Source organism: Takifugu rubripes, chromosome 5 (genome assembly GCF_901000725.2).
Source record: "Takifugu rubripes chromosome 5, fTakRub1.2, whole genome shotgun sequence".
Taxonomy (NCBI): Eukaryota; Metazoa; Chordata; class Actinopteri; order Tetraodontiformes; family Tetraodontidae; genus Takifugu; species Takifugu rubripes.
The window spans coordinates 4,401,140-4,425,435 of record NC_042289.1 but is presented as its reverse complement, the minus strand read 5'-3'; the positions used below and the strand labels follow the sequence as shown (position 1 = coordinate 4,425,435).

The 24,296-nt window shown below is 49.7% G+C and overlaps 1 protein-coding gene across 1 annotated transcript; it reads right to left on the bottom strand.

Annotated features, from left to right (window-relative positions):
* Nucleotides 1-3,880: 3,880 nt before the first annotated feature.
* fscn1a (fascin actin-bundling protein 1a) lies at nt 3,881-13,990 on the bottom strand. The gene is made up of 5 exons (XM_029836447.1): nt 12,960-13,990; nt 7,617-7,773; nt 6,879-7,000; nt 6,380-6,547; nt 3,881-5,612 (listed from the first exon to the last, which is right to left on the bottom strand). The coding sequence occupies exons 1-5, from the start codon at nt 13,798-13,800 to the stop codon at nt 5,404-5,406; spliced, it is 1,497 nt and encodes a 498-aa protein (XP_029692307.1). The 5' UTR covers nt 13,801-13,990; the 3' UTR covers nt 3,881-5,403.
* Between the last annotated feature and the right edge of the window lie 10,306 nt (nt 13,991-24,296).

The window sequence follows — 24,296 nt, the reverse complement described above, 5'->3', positions numbered from 1 at the left end:
TATCGGAGTATTTGAAGTCTTTCCTGCACCTTAGGAGGAGGAGGCCTCGGGACGACGCGTCGGAGGAGGCTGGAGGTTAGAGGATGGAGCTTCTGTTACTAGGCAACCGAAAAGTAAACCGAGCTGGTGCTGCAGTCACCGTGCTGCCACACCTTGCTGCGTCTGTACGGCTGCAGTGGCAGCAGCAGCAGCATATAAAGTAGAGGATTTCCTGACTGCAGCAGATTCCGCCCAAACTGGACCGGTATCAGAGGAGGAGGAGGAGGAGGAGGAGGAGGAATGACGGATGGATGTGGAGGGAAAAAAGAGGAATGCCTTAAAATAAAAAAGCATTAACTTTTTACTTGACCTTTTCAGAATCTCTTATGTTGGTCCTTTAGATCAGGGCATCGGTCCTTAGGGGTGGTGATCCGGGTCGGGTTTTCTGTCCTCCCAGGCAGGAAGCAGCTTTCACTGAGGCCAGTGGGGACCCAGGTGAACGGGTCGACCTGGTAGGTCAGAAAACCCGGTTGAATCGTCACCATCGAGGCCTGTATTTGAACATTACCCATAAAGTAGAACCATTGTGGGAGGAAGTGTTGGGATGGTGGGACACACTGGGATTCTGGGTAAACGGCCCTGTTTCCCCGGGATATGGATCGTCCGGCTGTTTCCTGCGAGGCAGCTGGCTGACCGACGCTGCTTCCTGTTTGGGGCCGCTCTCCGACCCTCTTACTTCCCCGTTTAAAAGAGGAAGCCTCGTGTTTTTAAAAAGAGACCAGGAGCGACCAGATGAACTTAACAGATCGGCCCAGTTCTGTTCTGTAAGACCCTCGATGCAAAGGATCCAGATGTTTATACAGCTGCTGGAATAATTCAATCTGGGAAGTCCAAAGTGTTCCTGTCAGATGTTCCAAAAAGAGTTCCAGAATTCGTTTCATATGATTTGACCACGGACGGACAGACAGACAGACAGACAGACAGACAGACAGACAGACAGACAGACAGACAGACAGACAGACAGACAGACAGACAGACAGACAGACAGACAGATAGATAGATAGATAGATAGATAGATAGATAGATAGATAGATAGATAGATAGATAGATAGATAGATAGATAGATAGATAGATAGATAGATAGCGCACGTTGACCCCTGCTGACCTCTTCCTGCTGTGTAAATCAGTCCGTAACGTCTGAATGGGTTCCACTAAAATATCAACCTGGCACAACCTGAAAACATCTGCAGGACAAACACCGTCTCCATGGCAACTTCCTGCTATTATGCATTCATCTTCCTCCAGCGTGTGTGTGTGTGTGTGTGCGTGTGTGTGTGTGTGTTTAAGCCTCCCCCCTCTGGTGTCTGCCAACATTTGCTCCCCTGACAGTTCGTCTCTGCTGCTCTTGTTTGACTACATGAGTGTTTATGTGCGTCTGTAATGAGTGTGTGTGTGTGTGTGTGTGTGTGTGTGTGTGATTGTGAGTTTAATGAGCGTGTGAGTGTGTGATGGTGGATAAACAATAATCTCACACATGAGGTCACCGTCTCTGAAGGAGGATTCTCCATCTTTAATGAGCAGGTTTGATATGAATCTGGCCTGAATCAATGACATGATTTATTTGTTGTTTTGTTGTTGTTTTTACAGCCATCATCACTATCTTATGTTCCATCGCCATGCCGACCACCCCCACATGACCAAATTCTACTCTAAAATGGTAGAAACAAGGTTTCATGGACGCGACAAAGTCAGCGTAGTGATATATGATGAAGAATGATCATTTTGTGCTACATTTCTCCTGATTTCCTGTTGTGGTTATTGTTCACGTATTCAGCTCTAATCTTGTATTTTCCTCCTCACTGATGTTTGTTTGTGATTCATGATTCATCGTCCAATCAGAAGAGAAAATGAACATTGAATTTGAATGCAAAAAAGTCTTTATTCCTTCTCAGTTAGTGGTTTTCACACCACAAAACAAAGCACCTCTCTTTAAGTGTGGGACACACCCGGGACAGGTCACCGGTCCATCACAGGACGCACACACACACACACACACACACACACACACACACACACACACACACGCTGATGTGCACATGATCTTTATGAATGTTGGCCTTCATAACTCCCCAAATCAGCCGCATCATATAAGCACCATGACAACCACATGAATGCTAGCGTGATGCTAACCATCACAGAGTCCGCTTGATATTCTGGACTCTCAAATCGTCTCCAGATTTTATACCAGCGGATCTAAAATGTGATTTAGGACATTTAGGATCTGGTGTCACCTCCCTGAAAACAGACGAATACAGGATGTTAGCATGATTACAGATGCAGCCTCTGGGATCCGTTAGCATCGCTATTCTAGTATGAATGTGTCAGAATCTTTGCCAAAGGTTTTAAAGCAGAACCTCGTTGACCCAACATGGGGATCAGTCACCCGTGTGTCTGGGATCAGGGATCTATTCACCGCGCAGGGACCCACGATGCTCCTTCACGTCTGTTAAAGAGATCACTGGCTGAGCCACTCAGCCCCTCGTTAGTGAGGGGAATTTATAGATGAGATGAGATCCGATTAGAGAGAAGCACATCTGCAGAGGTTCCCGGGTGATGAGGTCATCCCAGATCAAAGTGGATCAAAGTGGATGCCCACTTCCTGCCGTTCCTCTCACCCAGAAGCCTCTGGGAACCACACGAGCGGCCCTTCATCATCTCACATCTGGGCTGTAACAAACATCTGCCCGAGCCTGCGGGCGCCACGTGCTCCTTCGCCTCTGTGCTCCCGGCAGCTGGGGTTTCCGTGGCAACTGGAGGATTTCTTGAGGTGCAGGGGGAGCGTGGACGAGGGTGGAGCCGGGAGCCATTTTGCACAGCCCCCCCCCCTCCTCCCTTATTCATTTGTTCCAACCGTCTCCTCCTGCAACGTCACATTTTACCCACAAACCACTGCTGCACCCACGTTCCAGACCAGCGTCATGGCTGAAGTAGTCAGGTTTTCACGAGCAGCGGTTTAGGAGGGGGGGCGGATAATCAAGGAAGACGGGCGAAGCGGGCTTCAGGGGTGGTGGTGGGGGGGTAGATTAGGTAGGAAGGCTGGGCAAATGGTGAGCCTTTGTTTTGTCATGTTGGGGTTCCTCCGGGATGTGTGAGCTGGGGGGGTCATCCAGGCCTGCCTCCTCTCTATCCTCAAATAAATGTTTCCACACAAAGGCTCCATTCAGGAGACGGGAAAACGTTTGCATGTGGACGCGCGAGCGTGGGCGAGGAAACGAAGCCGCTGTGGTGAGAAGAGGCAGCGGAAACAGGCCGGAGCGTCGGGAAGACGCCGAGTTTCAGCGCAGCAGGTGTGAAGTCACCACGTGTCGGAACGACGAAACCCTAAACTGGGTCTGATATGGTTGCGTTTATCAAACCCACAGCCTGTTAGCAGGTTTATTCGGTCAGAACCATTTTCTCATGTTTCCCGGAACTATTCTGTGATTGGTCAGAGACCTGGAGTGGGCGTGGTCACCTGTGCGTCTCCACTACTGGCCCAAAGAGTGAGTGATGGTCGGGAGGACCGAGGAACAGCTGCCGATGAGGAGAGGACGTACGAACATCTGGACAACACGTTGCCTAAAACAGCAAAGATGTGTAAAGACTGGAGAGCGTTAGCCTGAACGCTGGGAAGGCGGTGTGCTAAAGGGGGAGGGGCCTAGCAGGACTTCCCAGGAGTTCCGCACTTGGGTCCCAGGTGAGGTCTCAAATCCTTCGACCAGAAGTAACGACAAGCTAACGACTCCAACAAGCGTTAGCCTCACCCTAATTTTTAAGTGTTTACTAAAGCTGTTTAATGTTAAGTTAGCTTACGCTGTAAAACGTGCCTGAAAGTTTGGGAGAACACCACATGACACAGGCGAGACATTCCAAATCCCAGTTTTATTGGTGGTTAGGTTTCAGGTGGACCAATGGCACAAGAGAGTTTAATCCACAATATCATACAAAAAAAAAAATACAAAAAGAAGTTCCAGTTATACAAAGCAAAGACGTGGACTTTCTTCTTCTTCTTACATCTTTAACCTTCCTACCGCCCAGAAACTCAAGAGTAAGGCACAGTCATTACCACACGCTCCCCTTCCACCCCACCGGCCCGGCCCAGCCTCCGACCCGGCCGCCTCGGAGCGTCGCTCTCTACAGAGCAACTCCCCCAGTTTTCAGCCTTCATATTCCCGACCCCCCTGAGATGAAACCCGAGGGTTGAGACGGCGGGCGGGACGGCCCGGAATGCCGTGGAATGGGGTCTGTGGCTGCAGTGCGCTACATGACTGCACTATTTAAACTATCTTAACAAAAACCAACGTGTTTAAGCTTTTAAGGAGACGCCCTTCGCACTCGCGGCTACGCGAACAACGGAAGGAAGGGCGATAGCGGAGGGGGAGCGGACAGGTTCGTAGCACCGGATTCCAGTTTGGTTCAGGCGAGATAATGGTTTAGTCCAGTATGAAAGTTCGATTCAAGTAGCAGCTTTCAAAAGTGGTTCATTCCGCTGCGGCTGCTAGCTCCACCCACCGACCCACCGCGCCCACCCATGATAATGTCTGTGCCTCGGACATGGAGAAACCAAATCAACCCCAACGGCGCTAGCCAGTGCGCTTTTACTTCCAGTACTTCTTCGGACTTTTCTCGATAGGTTTAGCTCGTGCTAGTGGCGCCTGTTGCTTCCTACATCCTGGAAAAGGCCCACTGAACATGATAGCAAACTGGTTTACATCTTTCTTTTACATGTGAGATAAAGAGTGGGTTAGCGTTGATATCTTTCATTTATAACAGTCATCACACAGAGGCAACTTGGCCCGCTCAACAACAACCACGCTCGACCTGCTCTGCGCGAGCTCGCCGTTCCTGCCGGATTCATCCGCCCCAAAAAATAGAGCCGCTGGACGTGGCTAACGGGAAGCATGATGGGGTCTGATTTCAGCGGACTGGATCTGGCAGAAACGGATCACACAGACCAGGTCGCATACCATAAATACTGCCACCATGTGCTGCTCGGAGGGGGTGGGGGGTTGGTGGTGGTGGGGGTGGGGGGGGCGGAGGGGGTGACAAGGCTGTTTCAGTGTGGCTCTGCTCTGGAAGAGGGTCGGTCAGATCATAAGGCGAGGAGGTGGAGCGAGTGGCAGGACAAGCAGCGAACCAGATCGGAGCAGAAAAAAGTGCACGCCCCCCCCGGTAACTATGGCAACAGATAAAGGTCGATGCGGCAGAGCAGAGCTGGGAAAAAGGGAGGAAGGAAAGGAAGGAGGAGAGCAGGAACGGGAGGGAAAGGAGCGCCTCCTTGTCTTCCGTCCTTCCTGTCCTCAACACGGAAAGTCAAACGCACGGAACGTAACACGAAGAAAACGGGGGGGAAGGTCGGGGGGGGGGGTGGTGTCGGCGCCGCCCTCAGTACTCCCAGAGTGTGGCGGTCTCCAGGTCGTCTGCGTTGGCCTTCAGCACGCCGGCGTGGTCGCCGCGCAGATACTTGTTGTCGGCGACGTGGCGGATGGCGAGCTTGTTGTAGTCGCAGAACTCGAACAGGAAGTCGACGGGCGTGTCGCTGCTGCTCACCACCGACTGCTCGTTACCCACCATCCAGTATTTCCCCGTGGAGTCTGTGGGGGGAGAAGGCGAGTAAAGGTCACGCTGCGTGATGTCACCGACCACCAACGCCGCCTCTTCACGTCATTTCAATCTGAAAACTTTGGGGTTTGATTTCATCGAGCTGTGGTTCACATGATGCAATCAGACCCCCGAGCCAGCAACAGCCCCCCCCCCCCCCCCCCCCCCCCAACAGGAAGAAACCACGAGCAGGACCTTGCTTATATGGTCATTTTGACTGGGTTCAGTTCCACTCTGCTCATACAGCATCTGCTCCAAACTAGATTGTTTCTAGGGGCTCTACAGAAACCCAAACCAGCAGCAGTCTCCCTTTAACAGGAGGAAACCTCGAGGGGACCCACCTCCTGCTGGTAAAGGGGGAGAAGAGGAGAGGGACAGACGCATAGAGCATAAATAACATTAGACGTTAAATCGGGTTGTGTGAGTGGACTTGGTTCATCTGGTTCCTCTAATTCCAGTCCCCCCCCCGTTTAACAGCAGCATCCGGCATCAGGAAAATTAGACCCACAAAAAGGCTGAAAGCCATGTCGGAAAAGCAGAAATGAGGCTTAGGTTAAAATAAAAACAGAAGGGATCAAAAGATTTGCCTTAAAAATTGCTTTCTCGTTACATAATGAGAAGGCGGAGCCAATTATCCGCATCCAATCCCTCTTTCTTGTCCCCCTGAATGGGTAAATCCGGAAAGACAATCCCTGAAAGGCTAAACGCTTTAATCCCCTGTGTGCCTGCAGGAGGTCCCTGCACACGCTCCCACACCCACCTTGCAGGCTGTAGGCCCCGTCCATGAACTCCAGGCTGAAGTAGTCGTAGGAGGAGCGGTTGGAGTCCAGCGTCCCCGTCACCTTCCTGCAGCCGATGAAGCCGTGCTCCCCGCGCAGAACGATGATGGGACGGTTGATCAGCTTCATGACGAACTCCTCAGTCTCGCCTGGAGAGGGAGGCGATAAAAACACAGCAGGATTGGGATTCGTTTCAGGAATAAGGGCCAAAAACCGCAGCGCCGCAGCGCTAGCTGGCAGCATCAGAATCTGATCCTGATGTCTGAAGCTAAAGGACCTAGAACCACTTTTATCAGGCTCAACTTTTATTTTGATCAGACTGCAGCAGCAACATGCTAACGAGCCACAATAATCTGAAGCTTCACATACATTTTAAAGCTAAACCAGCCGTCAGAGGCTAAATCCACCAGAGAACAAAGGCTAACACCCGCCTCATTTAAGGTCATTCTGGGAGCGGCAGAATCAACAAATCTGACCGACCTGCAGAGTCGATGGTAGCCGCTAGCTGTCCATTTTTCTTGGCGGCCACGTATTTTCCATTGGCGGCCCGGAGAGTCAGCCTCTTCCCACGCCACTCGATGTCGAAGTAGCAGTTCGCTGACCTACGGAGGCAAACAGAGACGGGCGAGTCAAATGAGGGGAGAGATGGATGATGGCGGTAGCGCGGCACTTAGCCGCCCAGTAGCACTCGTGAGAGTGTAAACACAGAGTCACATTTAACTCTCCGGTTGCTCGGAGACGGGAGCCAGCTGCTGAGTACAAATGGTCAAACGGGTCACGTCTGTACAAGGCTGCGCTCGATTATCTTTATGGAGGCTGCGCTGATCTCCAGACGCGCCGTTTTCAGGCATTCTTGAACCAGCGGCGCTACTTCTTTATTTCTTCCCAACGGCGGCCATCTTTAAAAGGCAGGAATCCCACTTTTGTGCTTCTACTGCTGCATCTGTTCAGGGGCCTCAGTGAAATCATCCAGCGACTCGGGGGGCGGGGGGGTCAAATGGCAACAGCCGGCGCTCCCTGGGGGGGGGGGGGCATCTTCTGTGGAACGTGGCATCACCTCCAACGCGCACAGAAGTGATGAGTCAGCTCGGATTACCGGATGAGAAGAGACGCTGGGAAGCGTGAGGAATGAGTGTTACGCTGTTTGGACAACGAGGGAGCGGACAGACTGGCCCAGGTGTGCTGGGGGGGCGGGGGCGGGGGTGGGGGGGCGCTTACTTGGTGGAGGCTGTGCACTGCAGGCCACCGTTGGCCGTCAGGGTCCAGTACTTCCCAGCCGCGGTGCGGAAGGCGCACTTCCGGTTCTCACGACAGATCTCCACCTGGAACACCTCTTGATCACTTTCCTCATCCTGATTGGCCGACAGGTCCATACCTGCATGGGGGGGCGGGGGAGGAGGGGGGGGGGGGGGGGGGGGGACACAAGATGTGGAGTTAATCAAGAATAGTGGTTCAGTTAGCGATGCTATTAGCTGCAGGAGATGCTAACGCTTACGTCTCTGGTCAGGATCAGATGGTCTGGATTAGGGAAGCCCCCCAAAGTGGGTTTCAGCACCAAACACACTCCCACAAGGCTCCTGACTTCACCTACCATGAGTTCAGAACCAACACCCCCCCTCTACCACACACCCACCAAGTACAATGGGTCCTATTGTGTGTGATGAGCTCATGGCCTGGACGGACCTACAGCCGCGGGGCTGACAGACAGATGAGCCGGACCTATGTGTAAATGTAAAGTAAGTGGGTTGGGGGGGTTCATGTTCTCCATCCACCTCCCCTCTCATGCGTGATGCCCTCCCCCACAGCCCAAATTTTCCATGTTCTCAACACGGCTGCACCTCAACCCCCCCACGACAGAAGCAGGAGCTTAAAGAGCCTCAACTCTGCGTTTTTTAATCAGGTTCATGTGAAACGTGGATCGTTTCTGGGGCAAAAATCATCCAGATTTCCTCCCCAGTCTGACAAGAACCAGTCACACACACACACACACCCCCCGGGGGGACTTTAGAGCCCACGCGTTGAACTGTGGGAGCGAGCGGGAGGTGCAGAGGCGGCGCAAACTCAACTATTTCAAATCCTCCCACTGTTGCGACACGGAGCCGTTTAAAATAAATTAGAGGGCGCCGAATCAAAGGCGACGGTCTCGCTCTCATCAGACAGAAAGCTAACGTGACGGTCTCAGCTGGGCCGCGTGTTCCCGTCAGAGACGGATTCCATGAAGCGTTGGCGCCGATGTCCGAGCTGTTGTGAAGAAGAGAAAGGACGCTCCCTCCACGCTGGATCGAGGCTCCGGCCTCAGAGGAAGGATCCAGTTTCCCCAGAAATATGCAGCGATGCTCACATAAGAACCCAAAACATTAAAAGGGAATATATAACCGACCATAATGGGAACCACATGCTGCGTGTGTTCTTGTCTCCGCTACATAGTGGGGAACTAAATACTCATTCTACTAGCAAAGTGAGGACATTTTGGCTGGTCCTCACAAGATTAAAGGAGTGTTTGAAGAGTCGAGTTGAGAATGAGATTTAGGTCAGTACTCACAAGTATAGAAGGCTCTGTGTGTGTGTGTGTGTGTGTGTGTGTGTGTGTGAGAGGTGAAAGCACACTTTAAACGGAGGATTTGAGGGAAATGGGGAGAAAACCAGGTTGACATTGAGGCTCAGCTTCAGGATCTTCAGTCACATTAGTGAACTATGAACACTTCAGCCCAAATCCTTCGCTCGAGAGCTCCGTGGGGGGGGGGGGGGGGGGGGCGCGTTCCTGACCGAGGTGGGATGCCGGAGCGGGAAAACAGCTGAGTCAACGCTTAATCACGAAGCAGCCGAGTCGAACAAACACTCCAGCTGCAGAAACTCATTTGGAATCAGCCAATTTGGGGACGTCTACTCGTCACATTCTTGCAGTTGTGTCTGTGTTCCATAAACCTGCTGTTTCTTCTCCGTTAAAAGGAGCAAACGTCACCAAAAAAAAAGGTCATTTTCCACCGTTTGAAAGATCCAAATCCTCCATTTGCCCTTCAGCTTCACACAACCACTAATTTCAGGTCTTACTGCTCACAACTCTGCTCTCCCACAGCCTGCGCGAGTCCTGAACTCTGACATGGACGACTTCATACGAGATTAGATTCCACCACATAACACACACACACACACACACACACACTCACTCCCTTTGTGACGCTCACGGGGTTAAAGGGAGATGAAGAGGGTCTGCAAAGCTTCCACCACACCAAAAGGTTGTGGAATCCACCCAAACCGCATCAGAGCATGAACACACACACACACACACACACACAGATAGACACACAGAGATAGACACACACACACACAGATCCATCTTTCTGTGCTGCCAAGCCATCTCATTTAGCAGAGCACAGACTGTCGCCCTGGCTGCCACTGCACACACACACACACACACACACACACACACACACACACACACACACACACACACACACACACACACACACACACACACACACACACACACACACACACACACACACACACACACCATTGTGCAGTCATGGTGATTGTGTGTGTGCGCGTCTCCTATTGTTCGGCGGGCCTGACCGAGAAGGCGACCAGCTGAGACACAAACGGAGAGCGGGCTCGTCAGCTTTTGTCCTGACCCAAACACACGCAGACACACACGCACAAGTGCTTCACTGCCGTCAAAACCAGGAAAAAATGAGCCATAACCGTATCTTTAAAATAAAAGAGGTCAGGGTGGCGAGCGAGACAGAACGCCGTGCGTGGGGATGTCCCACATTGGTCGGTGGATTGACTTTAACCCCATTCTGTGTTCAGAAATGGAGCGAAACACAGGACATGTGTGCAGAGGCACACCCAGAGGTGCTGAATGACAGGCTGGAGAGCAGCTGAAGCGGGCCTGTAATCAGAGGGACCTCGTCAGGACTGGTGCCCCGTACACACACACACACACACACACACACAGGAAGACACAACAAGGCTCTACAAACACACGAAAGGACACAGTTAGGCAACACTACCAAGGATGCGTTCACTGACTGCTCATATCTGTGTGAGCGGAACACGCAGAGCCGCACCAGTCGAGGTCACGGCTGATAAAGGGTGTCAGGGTCCGAGTCACGGCCAGACATAACATGGAGCCAAACTTTGTGCCGCCTCCTCTAAAACAAGCCACAGATGTTGTTGGTACGGGAACCACGGGCCCATTTTATAGAGCTTCCCAAATACCGTCTGGTTTTTGTTTTAAATGGCACCACAGTATCAGCATGTAAACACAAACAGAGGATCTTTTTGGTCATCGCATCAGAATGGTTACAAAATTCTGTACATCTAATATTTATAGTCATTTAAGCTGCTCACAGGGAGTAAAGAATAAAGTATACAGGGGCGTACAACCAGAGAGGACACGTGTTAGCCAACACATATCTGATGCTAATGGACGCCAATGTGCCACATGTGTGAAAAAGCATCCAATTCCCAGGGGACCTGCTGGGCTACATGTGTGAAAGGAACTTAAAGGGCTTTACAGTGCTTTTAAGTATAAACAGAGCTTAGCCATTATTGTGCTAATGGAAAAACACGACATTCACCGTCCACTCATTTCCGTAGCTGGGTGATGCTGATCACTTCCCCGGGATAAGACAACATTTGTGCTGCCTCCAGTTACAGCAGCGAGCGCTCACAATGGCGGTCGGCGAGATACGACGGCCTCTCGTCCAATTAGCCGAATATCTGGCGCGCCCACTTAGCGGCAGAGACAGAACGACCCACTTAAAAAGGCCGCTGAGCTCCAGGCCGACAGCATCCACACCGGGGTGGTTACGCAAGACGCGTCGCGGGGAAGGAAAGGAGACGGTGATTGTTGCGCCGTAGATGTCACATTTCTGGGTTTCCACCCAAATCTGCAGCCCTGATCTGGATCTGATCTCCAAAAAAGCATCAAAAATCAGACGTTCAGACTGGGCAAAGCCGCTTTCAGGGTGACCTACTTCAGCCCGTCTCCAACAAAACCAGAAACCCTCTGGCTGTTAATGAAACCCAGCCAGCTTTAGCTGCCACGCTGGTTCAGATCTGCCAGGCAGACGGCGTGTGGACTCATCTGCATCACAACCATCCTGGTGTGTGTGTGTGTGTGTGTGTGTGTGGGGGGGCGCTTCCGGGGCATCGGGTTACACCAACCCTGGATTTTAAAGGGCGCAACTCACAGGAAAACCACCGAGCGCCATTTTCCCACCAATAAAAGCTTTTAATCAACCCTTCCAGATGTGCTGGGGGGAGGCGACGCGGCGCAGGTGCACCGAGTTGTGGGAGCTGAGCCAGTCCAACAGAACCAGTGAGATACATGACTGATACAAGCAGGGATCCATGTGAACATTAATCGGTCCCACCCGCCACATGGTGGGAAAGTCGCAGCTGAGAACTCCCATAAATCATCGACAGAAGGAACCGAGCGGAGACGGGACGAGCTGGGAACACAAGCAGAGCGATCGGAGGCCGAGGAGAGGAAGCAAAGACGTGCACAGGGACCCCAGCAGGCCCCGGGACAGGTTCAAAAAGCCCCCGTCTGAGTGGTCCCATCAGTTGTTACAGCAGACGGACGCCACGCGTCACCGCACGGTTCTAAACACCAACTCGGGACTTCAAACGCTTCCGTCAGGGATGCTTCCGTTAGGGACCCTCGGAAACACACAAAAGCCAGGGCCTGCAGGTCTGGGGGGGGGGCAGGGGGGAGGGGAAACCTGCAGGGAGGACGTGAGCGGAGCGCGAGGGAGGAAATTATGGTTGGGGGCGCAAAAGAGGAGCGGAGGACGGGTCGGAGGTGACGGGAGGGGGCAAAATTAAAGCCAGGGGGTGTCGGGGAGGGACGTGCTCGGATCCGAGGGGATTAACGTCAGACTCATGGAGGAAATCACAGATATTAGTGGAGGTGCAGCAAGAAAAGAGCTCCCAGCTACGCTGAGTGGTTCCTGCTCAATCTGGGAACGCTGCACGTGTTATTCTTTGTTACACTCAGATGTTGAAAACAGCATCCGGCTCTGAAGCTTTTCCTGACTTGACTTTCCTGTTCAAATTAGTGAGTGTTGAGGTTGGATACAGTAAAAGAACAGCTGAGGAGCTGAGGAGCTGAGGAGCTCACACTCGACAGACATGGTTAAACTGCTGGATGTCCCGTTGTAAAGCTAATATGGGCATACATGCAGTTGGCTATTGTGATATGTGGGTCATTTATGTGCTCTATATTCGTGTGTGTGTGCGTGTGTGTGTGTATGCAGGGGGGGGGGGGGGATGCAACCTAACATTCCATCACTTTAACTTGGATTTCTCCTCTGCATATCCTTTGACCCAAGCCTTTAATCCAATTTCAACCCCCATCTTTACCTAAATCTATACCACGTCTCCAAATTTAACCCTGAACCTATAGTTTGGCATATTGGCACCGGCCTTTGGGCCCCATGTGCCCCCACTGGGCCCAACCAGGCCGGTGCCAGAGGTGGTTCCTAGTCTGAGCTCTAAACAGGTGAAGGTACCCACCCACCATCCAGTCACCTGGACCCCCCCAGCACCCACCTTGCCGGGTGGAGACGTTGCGCTCGTTGGCGGCGGTGAGCACCACCTGCGGGTGGCTCTGCTCCAGCACGAACAGCTCGTCCTTGCCCACGCGCGCGCTCTTCCCGGACTTCATGGTCCCGGAGGGTCCGGAGGGGGCCAGGTACCGGCCGCCGCAGTCCCTAAAGGCCACCTTCCCCGAGCGGAACTCCAGCGTGTAGCCGGTGCTCTTGTCCGCGGTGGCGACCAGCGCGCCGTCGTTCTTCAGGAAGCGGTTGTCGGAGGTCTGCAGGTGGTACCGCTGCTCTCGGAACACCAGCGTGATCATGGAGTCCACCCCCCACGGCACGTCCCGGTCGATGGCGATCTCCTCCACCTTGGAGCTCAGGTGCGCGTAGCGCTTGCGCGTCATGCTGAAGATGTTCACCTGCGGATGCATGGCGATGTGCACGCTCCATTTCTCCGCCACCGAAGCGGTCTGGGCGAAGCAGATGATCCGGTCCTCGGTTCCGCCCAGGTAGCGCCCGTGCGCTTCGGACTGGAGCGACCAGCGGCCGTCGTCGTGCGCGGTGATGATGAACCGGCACTCCGGGCCCGGGGTCTCGCTGTCACCGGTGACGTTGCCGTCCTTGTCGGCAGCCATGTACCGGCCCAGATGTGACTTGAGGCAGAACACGTTCCCGCTGGTGTCGTCGCCGCTCTGCTCCAGGGTCCAGATCTGCTTCTTCTTCATGCTGGTGGCGGACGCGTTGATTTTGAAGCCGAACGTCTCCGCCGTGAGGTACTTGTTCCCGCAGTTGATCAGGCCGAACTGGATCTGCAGCATGTCGCTGGTTCCGTTGGACGCGCCGTTAGTTGTCATGGTCGCTTCTCCGCGCTGGATCCTCGGACCGGTCCGGTTCGGTTCTGTTGTGAGGGATGGGGGGAGGCGGTTCTGCTAGTGGGCTCGCGGCTGAAAGGGTGGGATGCTGAGCTGCCTCGCGTGCTTCTCTTTGTTTGGGGAGCGCGTGTGTTGGTGTGTGTGTGCGCGCGCGCCGCCGGTCCAGTGTCTGAGCAGCGCGAGCCCGCCGCCACAGCTGCAGCCTATATAACCATCAGTGACGTGACGACCGGCCACGCCCCTTCAGATTGACAGTCATCGGTGAAATAGCGCAGGATTGTGTTGGAAAAAGACGGATTATTTGGTGGGTCGAGTTCTTTTATAGTTCCTCTGAAGCTAACTTTATAAAATTAAACAGCTCAGTGGAGATAATATAGTGACAGATAATATAGGAGACATGTGTCTTCATTAAGTGACCAGTAGGTGAAAATAATGATTTCAAGATCTGGGGTTTGATTTTGAAACATTTCCTCTCATTTCAATAATATATAATCTGGCGATCAAGTGATCCCCAGGCATACCTGCCTTTTGTTCAACCACTCTTTATCTACTAACACATCTGTATGTAAGAAACCTGCTTAGCAGCTATAAATTCACCATCTGTGTGTGTGTACAGCTGAAACTACCCACCTGATCTCAACTCAGAATAAAATATATAAAACCCAGTCAGACTCATCCGCACCTTCCTTCAGAAGCATTTTTGATTCTCTGACCGTACAACCTGCCGCCTCACCCAGCAATCCCCCAGCAGTCCTACAAAGGTCTGAATTGTGGGCTATAAATATGAGATAGCAGTAAACAGAAGTGACATCGATAGAGCAGTTCATCGCAATTCAGTTCCACTTATATAGCATCTGTTACAGTCAGGATTGCCTCTAGGTGCGTTTCAGAAACAGAACGTGACCCCTGAAGCAGCTAAGCAAGCGATAGTAGCAGGAAAACCCTCCCTTGAGTGGGACCGGGGTCATTTGGAGGGGCCCATCCTGTTGCTGGAGGAGCGATGCTTCAGATCAACTGTCAGTAAAGTCGAGCGATCCTGAAACGGTTTTAACCGTTTTCCAACAGTCACATGTTGATCTTTGTCTGTCTGTAGTTTGCAACAGTACGGGGGGGTCACAAGGATGGACCTCCCCCTCTAGACCACAATTGTGTCTTTGTTCTAGCAGCAGACATCATCATATTTTTTCCCCTCAGTTTATTATTTTTAAAATCGCTCGGACTCGGCATTGAAATCATGAGGGTGGCTCTGCTGTGTGTTCTGAGCACAAAGCTCTATTCATGGCCGGAGCACACACACATCTGAGGGCAGGAAAGGCCCGACTCATAAACAAAGAGGCCAAACAGATCGCTCTGGCATCCTTTGGATGCGCCAGCACAAACATGCACATAAACACGCATTTATAACACGCATATAACACGCATGCACCAGGGGACAAAGCACGGGGGTCATATCAGTAGCAGCTGCGCATAAAAACCATTTCTGAGCAGAAGTAGTTTATATAGATGCTCTCTCGGCGAATGAATGCAGTTATTCTTTCCAACATGGCTGCTGTAAACCAGGGTCAAAGGTCAATATAATGCTCCAGTCCTCCACAACGCTGCAGCAGGGTGTGAATTCAGAACTATATCATCCTTTATAGATAAATAATCGTCATAAATGATGACAGAGCCAAGGCGCCGCCACTCTCCTCACTGCTGGGTTTGTCCAATGAAAGAAATCTGAGCCCAACATGTAATCTAATCAGCAGTAATCTCTCTCTCCTACAGTCTGCTCCAGTTCAATCTCCAGCCCAAACATTTCCAAGCAAATCCTGCTTTAATGCAATTTCAGCTGCAGAATTACACAGTAATGAAATCAACAGGCCTGCTCTGACACGTGCAGCTTATTCTCTGTGTTGTGGAACGTTCCCCTGTGCGGCGCAGGTCATTCACCTTTAAACGTTTGAAGACGAAGAAGAGGAGGAGGATCCCTTGTTCTCCTCCTCTAGGTTTCTGCTCAGTGACGCCAATTTATTAATTTATCAACCAGAACTCTACACTGTAAAGGGTGTTTTGAGTGCTCGTGACATGCATTTGAACTAAGTCATAATTTGTTGGCACTGAGTGTGTGTTTGACCAAAAGCTGCAGCATTTCTGCAGGATTTTAGTTCCCAACATTTCTGTGAAAGTGCTGGACCCTTCATACTGATCCTCGTGGATCTATGGTCAGGAGGATAACTTAGCATATGTGATTTTGAGCGGGGGGAGGTTGAACCTGGTGAGTAACCTGGTCACTAACCAGTGAGTGGCCATAACTCCCACAGCACCGTAAAGCGTCTTCAGCAGACGAAATGATTTCGGAATCAAACGGAGGGGTTTAGGGATTTTAGGCCGATTGAGTCTCTGCATCCATGAGCAGGGGCAAATCCCCCCCTTTATCCTAAACATCATCCTAAACTAAGAGGATTCACTTAAATGACTGACTCAGTTTTTGTTGTTGGAGCAACAGACTCACAGATGGTCTGTGTCATCAAATGTCACCAGCATCCAAATCCCGACCCAACGTGCTGGAAAAGCCTTCCTCCAACTACGCCACCCTCTATCTGCCTCCACTTCCTCTTATCAGAATACTCATCTGCTGAGGCAAAGGTGCTGATTTCATCCTCGCCACCATTCTCACCACTCTGCAGATAAAGTATTGACAGTCTGGCGACATTACTGCCCCGAGCTACAGCGCTCGTTTCAAGTAAATTGAGCCACCGCGATGGTGATCTCTGATTACTCTGATTAGATCCGGACTAATGAAAGGGGGGGGGGGGGGCTGCGGAGCCATAGCTTCAGTGAATTTCAATCCCAGGCCCTATAGTCTTCAAGTGTCCTTGAGGGAGATACTGAAACCCAAACAGCTCCTGAAGCTGCATGTTTGGAGTTGGACCGTAGATGATTGGGCATTTTTCCCACTGGAAGGGCAGCAGGGAGCAAACGTGTGAATGGATGAATGCAGCTTTGTAATGGAAAGAGGTTTGGAAAGGTTTTGAACTCTAAGAGTATTACGAGGTTAAGGATGGAGCAGATCCACCCCCTCCTACCATCACTGTATTTTGGGAGGGGGCATCTTGTTTGTCTGTGTCTTTTGCCCCTTTTCCACTGTAGGAACTTTGATCATTTACCTGGGATTTTTTTAAAATCTACTTACACCAAAATTATGCTGAGAAACCTTCACCCCGCCCAAGCCCCAAGCTTTCCCTGAAAAAACTATTTAGGAGGCGGGAGAAGTTTTCAGGTCCCCTTGAGTTCTTGAGGGGCGTTGCTGTGCTGAAGAACACTGATTGGTGGAACACATTTGCCACCTCTATTTCATTTCTCCAAAATTATAAAACCCGTCGCAGAGGGTTCGGCTCGCTCATACTGTACGCCATCAACCTGATTTAAAGGGATTTTTTTCATCTACGTCAATAAAATCCTCGAAATAAAAGTTCCTGGAATTTGTGGAACCTTAAAAACCAAGTCTTGATTTTTTGCATTTGAGTTTGAGGAGCCAAAATGTCCACGCTTCCCAGAAATGTCCTCACTTTGCTGATAAAATGGGAATTCTGGTCCTCGCTATGTAACACGTGCGAGAACACAGTTTCATCTGATCACACGCGTTGTTTTTGGCCTCAGATGAGGTCTTTTTCTTCCTTGCATAGCTCACAACACATGTTCTCTTGCTACAGTTTGGAACGCTGTCGCCTATAATGAAGAGGGGAGGGGATGAGGGGAGCCATCTTTGTTCACCAGCCGAGCTTTGAGAACGGTTGCCGTGGAGACGGGCCTCAGATCTGTCTGCAGATGAAGGCCGTGCAATGGCACACTGACACACTTGCTGTGTTCGCCCCACCTGCAGCCAGCACAGCGCTGTGGCACCGCATCGGTCCACGCAGGACGAAAAATGGCGTCTTCGCCTCACACACACCTCTGGGGTGCAGCCAATCAGAGCGCCCGACTCCCTGCCCTACGGCCCAGTCCAATCCACAACACAAAACGCCGTAGCTGAACTGAGAATGAAAGGAAGAGATAACGCGAAGAGAAGAAAGGGAGGAAATCAGACCTCCACTCAGCTTTTATTGCATTCAAATGTGCACGTTTAGTGTCTGCATGAAAAACCACCATGAAAAACACAAGTCTCCTCCATTGTACAGCTACAGGAGACAGTTTCAGAACGTCCAGCTGAATCTAACTAGATGGGAGTAAAGACAACATTAATTTAGAAGGACATTTCCGTGTCTTTGTATTTATTTCCTACCCAAACCTAAATGGTTGACCTCCACATTCATGCTGATGTTTATTGAGTCTTGGAGGAACTCAATTTTTTGGGTCAGTCACTCTCCATCCTTTTTTTTGTACCACCCCTCAATCACATTCAATGTTTTCAAAGCACTGTTGGATCTTTTCGGTGTGCCTCAGGGATTAGTTCCAGGATCAACTATTAGATTGCTAGCTAGTGAGTGGCTGCTCCATAAAGCATAAAATCAGTCCTGGACCTCCCTCCCACACAGTCCCTCTGATGTTTCTGGTTGATTAGCCATAAACCTTATTTATGTTAAGTAAACATAAATCTGCCCCCTTTTTTTTAATATATAAAATCATGGTCCCTAACAGTCCCTAACGTGATGTGTTCTGGTGAACAGATGAGCAGACTCACTTTAGCACTTATACAGCTGGTCGTTCTATCGATTGTATTGATTATTTAATGTGTTTTGTCACACACACACGTACACACACACACACCCACGTACACACACACACACACACACACACACACACACACACACACACACACACCTGTGTCTGTCTTTGCATCTGTTAGGATCCTGATTGTTTGATTCTGTTAGTAGGTCTCACACCAACCTCCTTGTCATTGTGCTCATGTTAGCATCAATGTGCTAACGCTGATGACAGACTGTAATTACAGTCTGATGAAGAAAAAAGGGAGCTTTTATTATCATTGCACCATGGAGTCCTGACCTGTTCCAGTTTTGTCTTTTATTGCTGGAGGAAAGTGATATAGACACAGAGACAACACACTCAGCTCAATACAGTGTAAAATTGGTGTTCATGCTCTTTTCTGCTATTGTTACTTAGGAGTTAGTTGCATCATGAATTCATTTTTACATCATTTATGCAACTCATAAATCTAGTAACATATAGAGCCCATGAAAATGAGTAGTAAGGTAGCCTGGAAGTGTGATGTGTCTCTGCAATATCTCAGGAATGTAAATGTGTGTGTTTGTGCGTGTGTGTTATCATCTGCACAGCTGCAGCCTGACTGAAGGCCTCTTTTCCACCAACAAAGAGTTGGAATCTGAAGCCACTGGGGCACACACTAGAGTTCATGCCTCCCCCAGTGCAAAGGGTAAAGGCCATCGTATGCTTGTGAGTGTGCGGTCATCGCATGTGTGTCTGGGTTTGTGTGTGTGTGTATTTGGGGTGCCTCTCTCCCCACTTCCCTGGTTGTCATGGCAGCCAAAAGGCAATAGAGCCAAGATCAGCACAGCAACACTGTTTAACACATTATGAAATGCGCGTGCATGTGTGTACATGTGTGAGAGTGAGCGGGAGGGGGGAAGGGGGGGTTCCCTGGCAGAACAATATAGGCCAGTCAAGAAAAACAGCAATGAGACCACTTCAGGGTTCGTGTGTGTGTGTGTGTGTGTGTGTGTGTGTGTGTGTGTGTGTGTGTGCACCGTGTGGGCTGCATCCATAATTGTGTGAATGTGTAGGTGACAGCCACATGCACAACTGTCACATCACCTCATTTCTAGTCGGCCATCCCCCACCAGCAGACATCAGCTTTGGGATTAACTGGGATGTGGTTTTGCTCCCAAGGTCACGAGGATACGACACACTGACTCTGCTGGTGTCTGTGTGTGTGTGTGTGTGTGTGTGTGTGTGTGTGTGTGTGTGTGTGTGTGTGTGTGTGGGTGTGGGTGGGTGGGTGGGTGGGTGTGGATGTGTGGCCTGCATCACTGCTTGCAGGGAAATCTGATCAGGATGCCACTAAAAATATCACTTCCTGCCTCTCAGCTAGGGCCTGTGACATCACTTCCTGACCTGCTGAATGAACACTATTGCTGTGTTTAGGAGCATGAATATCGTTCCTTCCTTCCCTCTCCCATTTTGTTCCCTCCTCACCTTTCATGGGGACTCTTTAAATCATAGGACAGCTGCTGAAACTTATTTAAACATTGTCTCATCTTCCTTTTCCTGTTTTCTTCCTGCATTCTGAATTGTTAAGAAATCAGCCCCACCCCAAATCAAATATATACACATACCAATACTTATTTCAAATAATATAGTTGGATTTACATTCAATACGTCTGGTAACAACAAAAGGTAATTTTTCTACTTTTCTCAGATATCTACTTGTTATTTTGTTTTAAAGACCATAATCTAGATCTGATTGTTGACTCACATGATGCACATTTAACATAATATGTACAATATGTTCAGCTCATATTATGGTATGTAACTGCATTTAAATGTACATTTACAGCTATCGCTGGTAGCATTCCAAATTCATTATTATCAGTTTTATACCCAGTTTGACTGACAGCTCCACAGTCGGGATGTGTCTAAAGGAGCTCTGTTGCGCCGTCTACTGGCCGAAGGGACTCACTACACCTGATTATGCACCGATGACTATGGTTTATTTAATCCTTCCTCTGTCTCCCTGTCTCCCTGTCTCCCCCCACCCCCCGCACACACACACACACACACACACACACACACAGATTCAGTTGAAGTGGCAGGTGTCGCTGGTCATTGCCACCACTTTCCTGTTGTCTCCCCCGGGTCCCCCCTTTCTTCCTCTCCCTCGTTCTTCCCTTTCTTCCTCTCAGTGTGCCATCCGCTCTGTTCCTTCTTCTCTTACATTTTCAGAAAATTTTGTATGCTAATGGGACCTCAGACTCCTGCAACAAAGAGTTGAGGCCCCTCTAGAGCTCCCCTACTTACTGGCACACACATACACACACATTCACACCAGCTGTTCTTTGTTAGTCTTATTACACACACACACACACACACACACGCACACACACACACAGTTCCATTGAAATTGTTGCTTTATATTGAGATATGAATATTTAGTTTCATTCAGACCTTCATTCATCTCTAAAGATCTTTATTTCAAACTTTGCTCTGATCACCTCAACAACCTAAAGAGGAACCTAAAGAAAAATGTGAACTTTGGGCAACTGTAACGTCATCATTGCCTTTGTGGAAAATGGTTTACCTGATTCTTTTACAGTGTTTTTTCCTTCTGTGGTTTCTGTTTCACAGTGTGAATAATTGATTAGTGATAATTGATAATGGATGACAGCATGTGTGTGACAGACAGACCATCTGCTGACACATAAACACACACGCTCACACCACACCATCATCCAGTCACTACATAAACACACACACACACACACACATGCACACAGGAGGCCATTTTAAGGTCCACACTGCAGCCGCCTGGAAGTAAAACCAGGAGTTACACCAGTTTCAATCTACTACGCACAAAAGACACTTTGTCTCTAACCTGCTCATCAAGCTCTGAATGACAAATGTCAGTATTCATTTGTGCATTGTGTTTCCTATTATATACTGTTTATGCAATAAATATACCTGCACTAGACTGTTGTTGGCCGTTTCTTTCACTTTTGTAAGCTGTTGCCCCAGGTTTTCACCTGACTCGGCGTGTTCGAATCAGAAATATCCACATTTTCCATTTTGAATGCAGCACTTCACTAAAAAAAGTGCTACAATGCGCATCACTTACATCACCTGTCAAAAATATGGTTTCCTTGTATACATTCGCTGGATGGTATGGCTGAAAATGAAAATACCTTATTGGTTTGTAGACCCAGGAGCTGTTTTGACCATTCAACATCCAGCGTTTAGGATTCTGCTGCCCCCGGTGGTGAGAACACATATTGCAAAACCTAAATCCCCGCATGAATATCAGTAAACAGCCGGCCGATCCCCTGGTGCACATGTGTGCAGCGCCGGCTTTGTGGAGCAGAACTGAGCGTGGCTTTTATGGAACGTTTCTGGAATTTTACCCTGCAGATCGTCTCATCAAGACCTTCTGTTGTCAGCTGAGGCGACGCAGAGGTTGAACGAAGTTACAGCATTTTCACTGCATAACTGAGCTTAATGTGTGTCAGCCGCAGCAAACAAGTCTCCACTGTACGGCTCATACGGTGATATAATGTGAAAATTAGGTCAGTGTGAGGAAGATGAACACACACACACACACACACACACACACACGCACACGCACACAGACAAGATCCAAGCAAATTCCTCTGACTGAAGAAAATGGCATTGTGACTAACCCAGTTATCTGGGTGTTACCAAAGTTGCACGAGTTGTACATAAAAAAGAGCGTGCACTTCACACACACACACACACACACACACACACACACACACACACACACACACACATACACACACACACACACAGCTCATTTTGCTTCTTATATAACAACTTGTAACTCAATTTATGAGTGGAGAAGCAAATAAAGGATAAAGGTGTCGCCCCCTCCTTTCCCTTCTTCCCTTCTCCCATCTTTTTCTTTCTTTTTCTTCGTCCATTTCCTGTGTCTTATCGACGGAATGACGGAGAGTGAACAAGAAAAGAAAGAATTTACAACAGGTCTGTGATTAGACACTCCTATGAAGGTCACTCATGAGGCGTCGACCTGCAGAAGACAACCAATCAGTGTGCAGGAACTAATCTACACTACTCACACACACACACAACACATACACACACACACACACACACACACACACACATGAGCTGTACAACATATGTGCGTTTGCAAATGTATGGTTACGCAACTGGGAGCCTGTGCTGCAGGTTGACCTACATTTTTGGGGTTTGACTCTATCCCACCATTCAGGGAATCCCATCCCATCTCATCTCTCCACACACACACACACACACACACACACACACACACACACACACGGGCACAAGCAGTAACATCTTGTCCTGATCCTTCAGGCCCCTCCCCTTCTTTCCTTCCCTCTCTCCCTCATGTAGCCTTCCAGTGAAACCTGAACTGAGCCCATCCTTTTCTCCACATTTCCAACACTGCAGAGGGAAACGTAGCTGTTTTATTCAGCCTCGCTGAGCAGCCCGACCCCCAGCCTCAACCAAGGGATGCCTCGCCCCAGTCTCTGTTTTCACCCTGGTCTTCCTCATTTGTGGAACAATAAAGTTTCCGCTGTTCTGGCTGAGCACACACACATACATACCAGAGTTTAGGACCGGTGGAGAGGAGGTTAAAGACGTTACTGCTATCTGATAGAAAACATAGGACAAAAAGATCAGAACTGACAATTACGTTGCCCCCCTACTTTCTCTGTCAGCTGCTGTTTTTCAGGTTTTGCTGCAGGATGAGGAGACCTGGACAGGCAGGCCCACATCAGACAGGATACCACGCAAACCCCGCGCATAATCATGCAAGATTCCTTCTCTCTCCTATCAATGAAACTCGTTCCCCCTGTTTCTGGTGAAGGTCGAGGGAGGAGAAGGCTGTGGGGAATGTACCAAGTCAGGCCTCGGGCAAACAAACTGCCCAGCGCTTTAATTAGAATCTGTCTATTCATTTCCTGTGGTAGGATACTGGACTACTGCGAGAGATCTCAAATATTTGATTAGCTCGGAAGCAAATGACTAATTCGTTATCTGGTGCTGATGTTTTGATTTGCAAAACTTGATCTACCAATTGAAAGACACGCGATGTGTTGATGCAACCCCGGTGAAGCAATGTGTGCCCTCTCAGCTCTTCCTCAGCCCCATCCAATCACAGGCAAATTGCTAAACATTAGCAAATATATTGCTATCAGCAGCCATTTTATGGGCACTGAAACCGAGAATATGAGAGATTATCCTTGATTGAAATGCTTTTTTTTGCCATTAAACTCCCAATTCTTTTACTTTAGATCCCCAAACTTGAAGGTGGTTCAGCATCGCCTCACTGACACAGGTGTTCTGAGACCCAGAGGGAACCTCTGCTCTTTTTGCTGGAGGATGTGGCATCATGTTCTACCTGCAGAACTAGACCTTTGGACCTCTGGAAGGTTTACTGCCTCACCAAGTTGGAACCTTTTATAGGTTTGGGTTTCCACTCTTTCACTTCTGCTCTTAGTACAGGGCAAAGACTTGAGACTTAAGTAGTTTTGGACCTCAGGAGTCTGTTTTCAGTATAACAGCGGCCTCTATAACTCTCATTTCACCATTGGGTGACCTTTCCCCTCTTTTTGTTGCCACTGATTCAATTCTAAATCTAGAAACACTGAGGAAAACTCTTAACTCAAGGAAAATGAAACGACTAAAACAGGAACCGTGTCAGTTCATGGTGGGAGAAAAGAGAAATGATGTGCTGATGACAACTAAAAAGCCTCCTGTTGCTGCTTTAAAGCTTCCTGTCCTTGTGCCTAACAAACACTGAC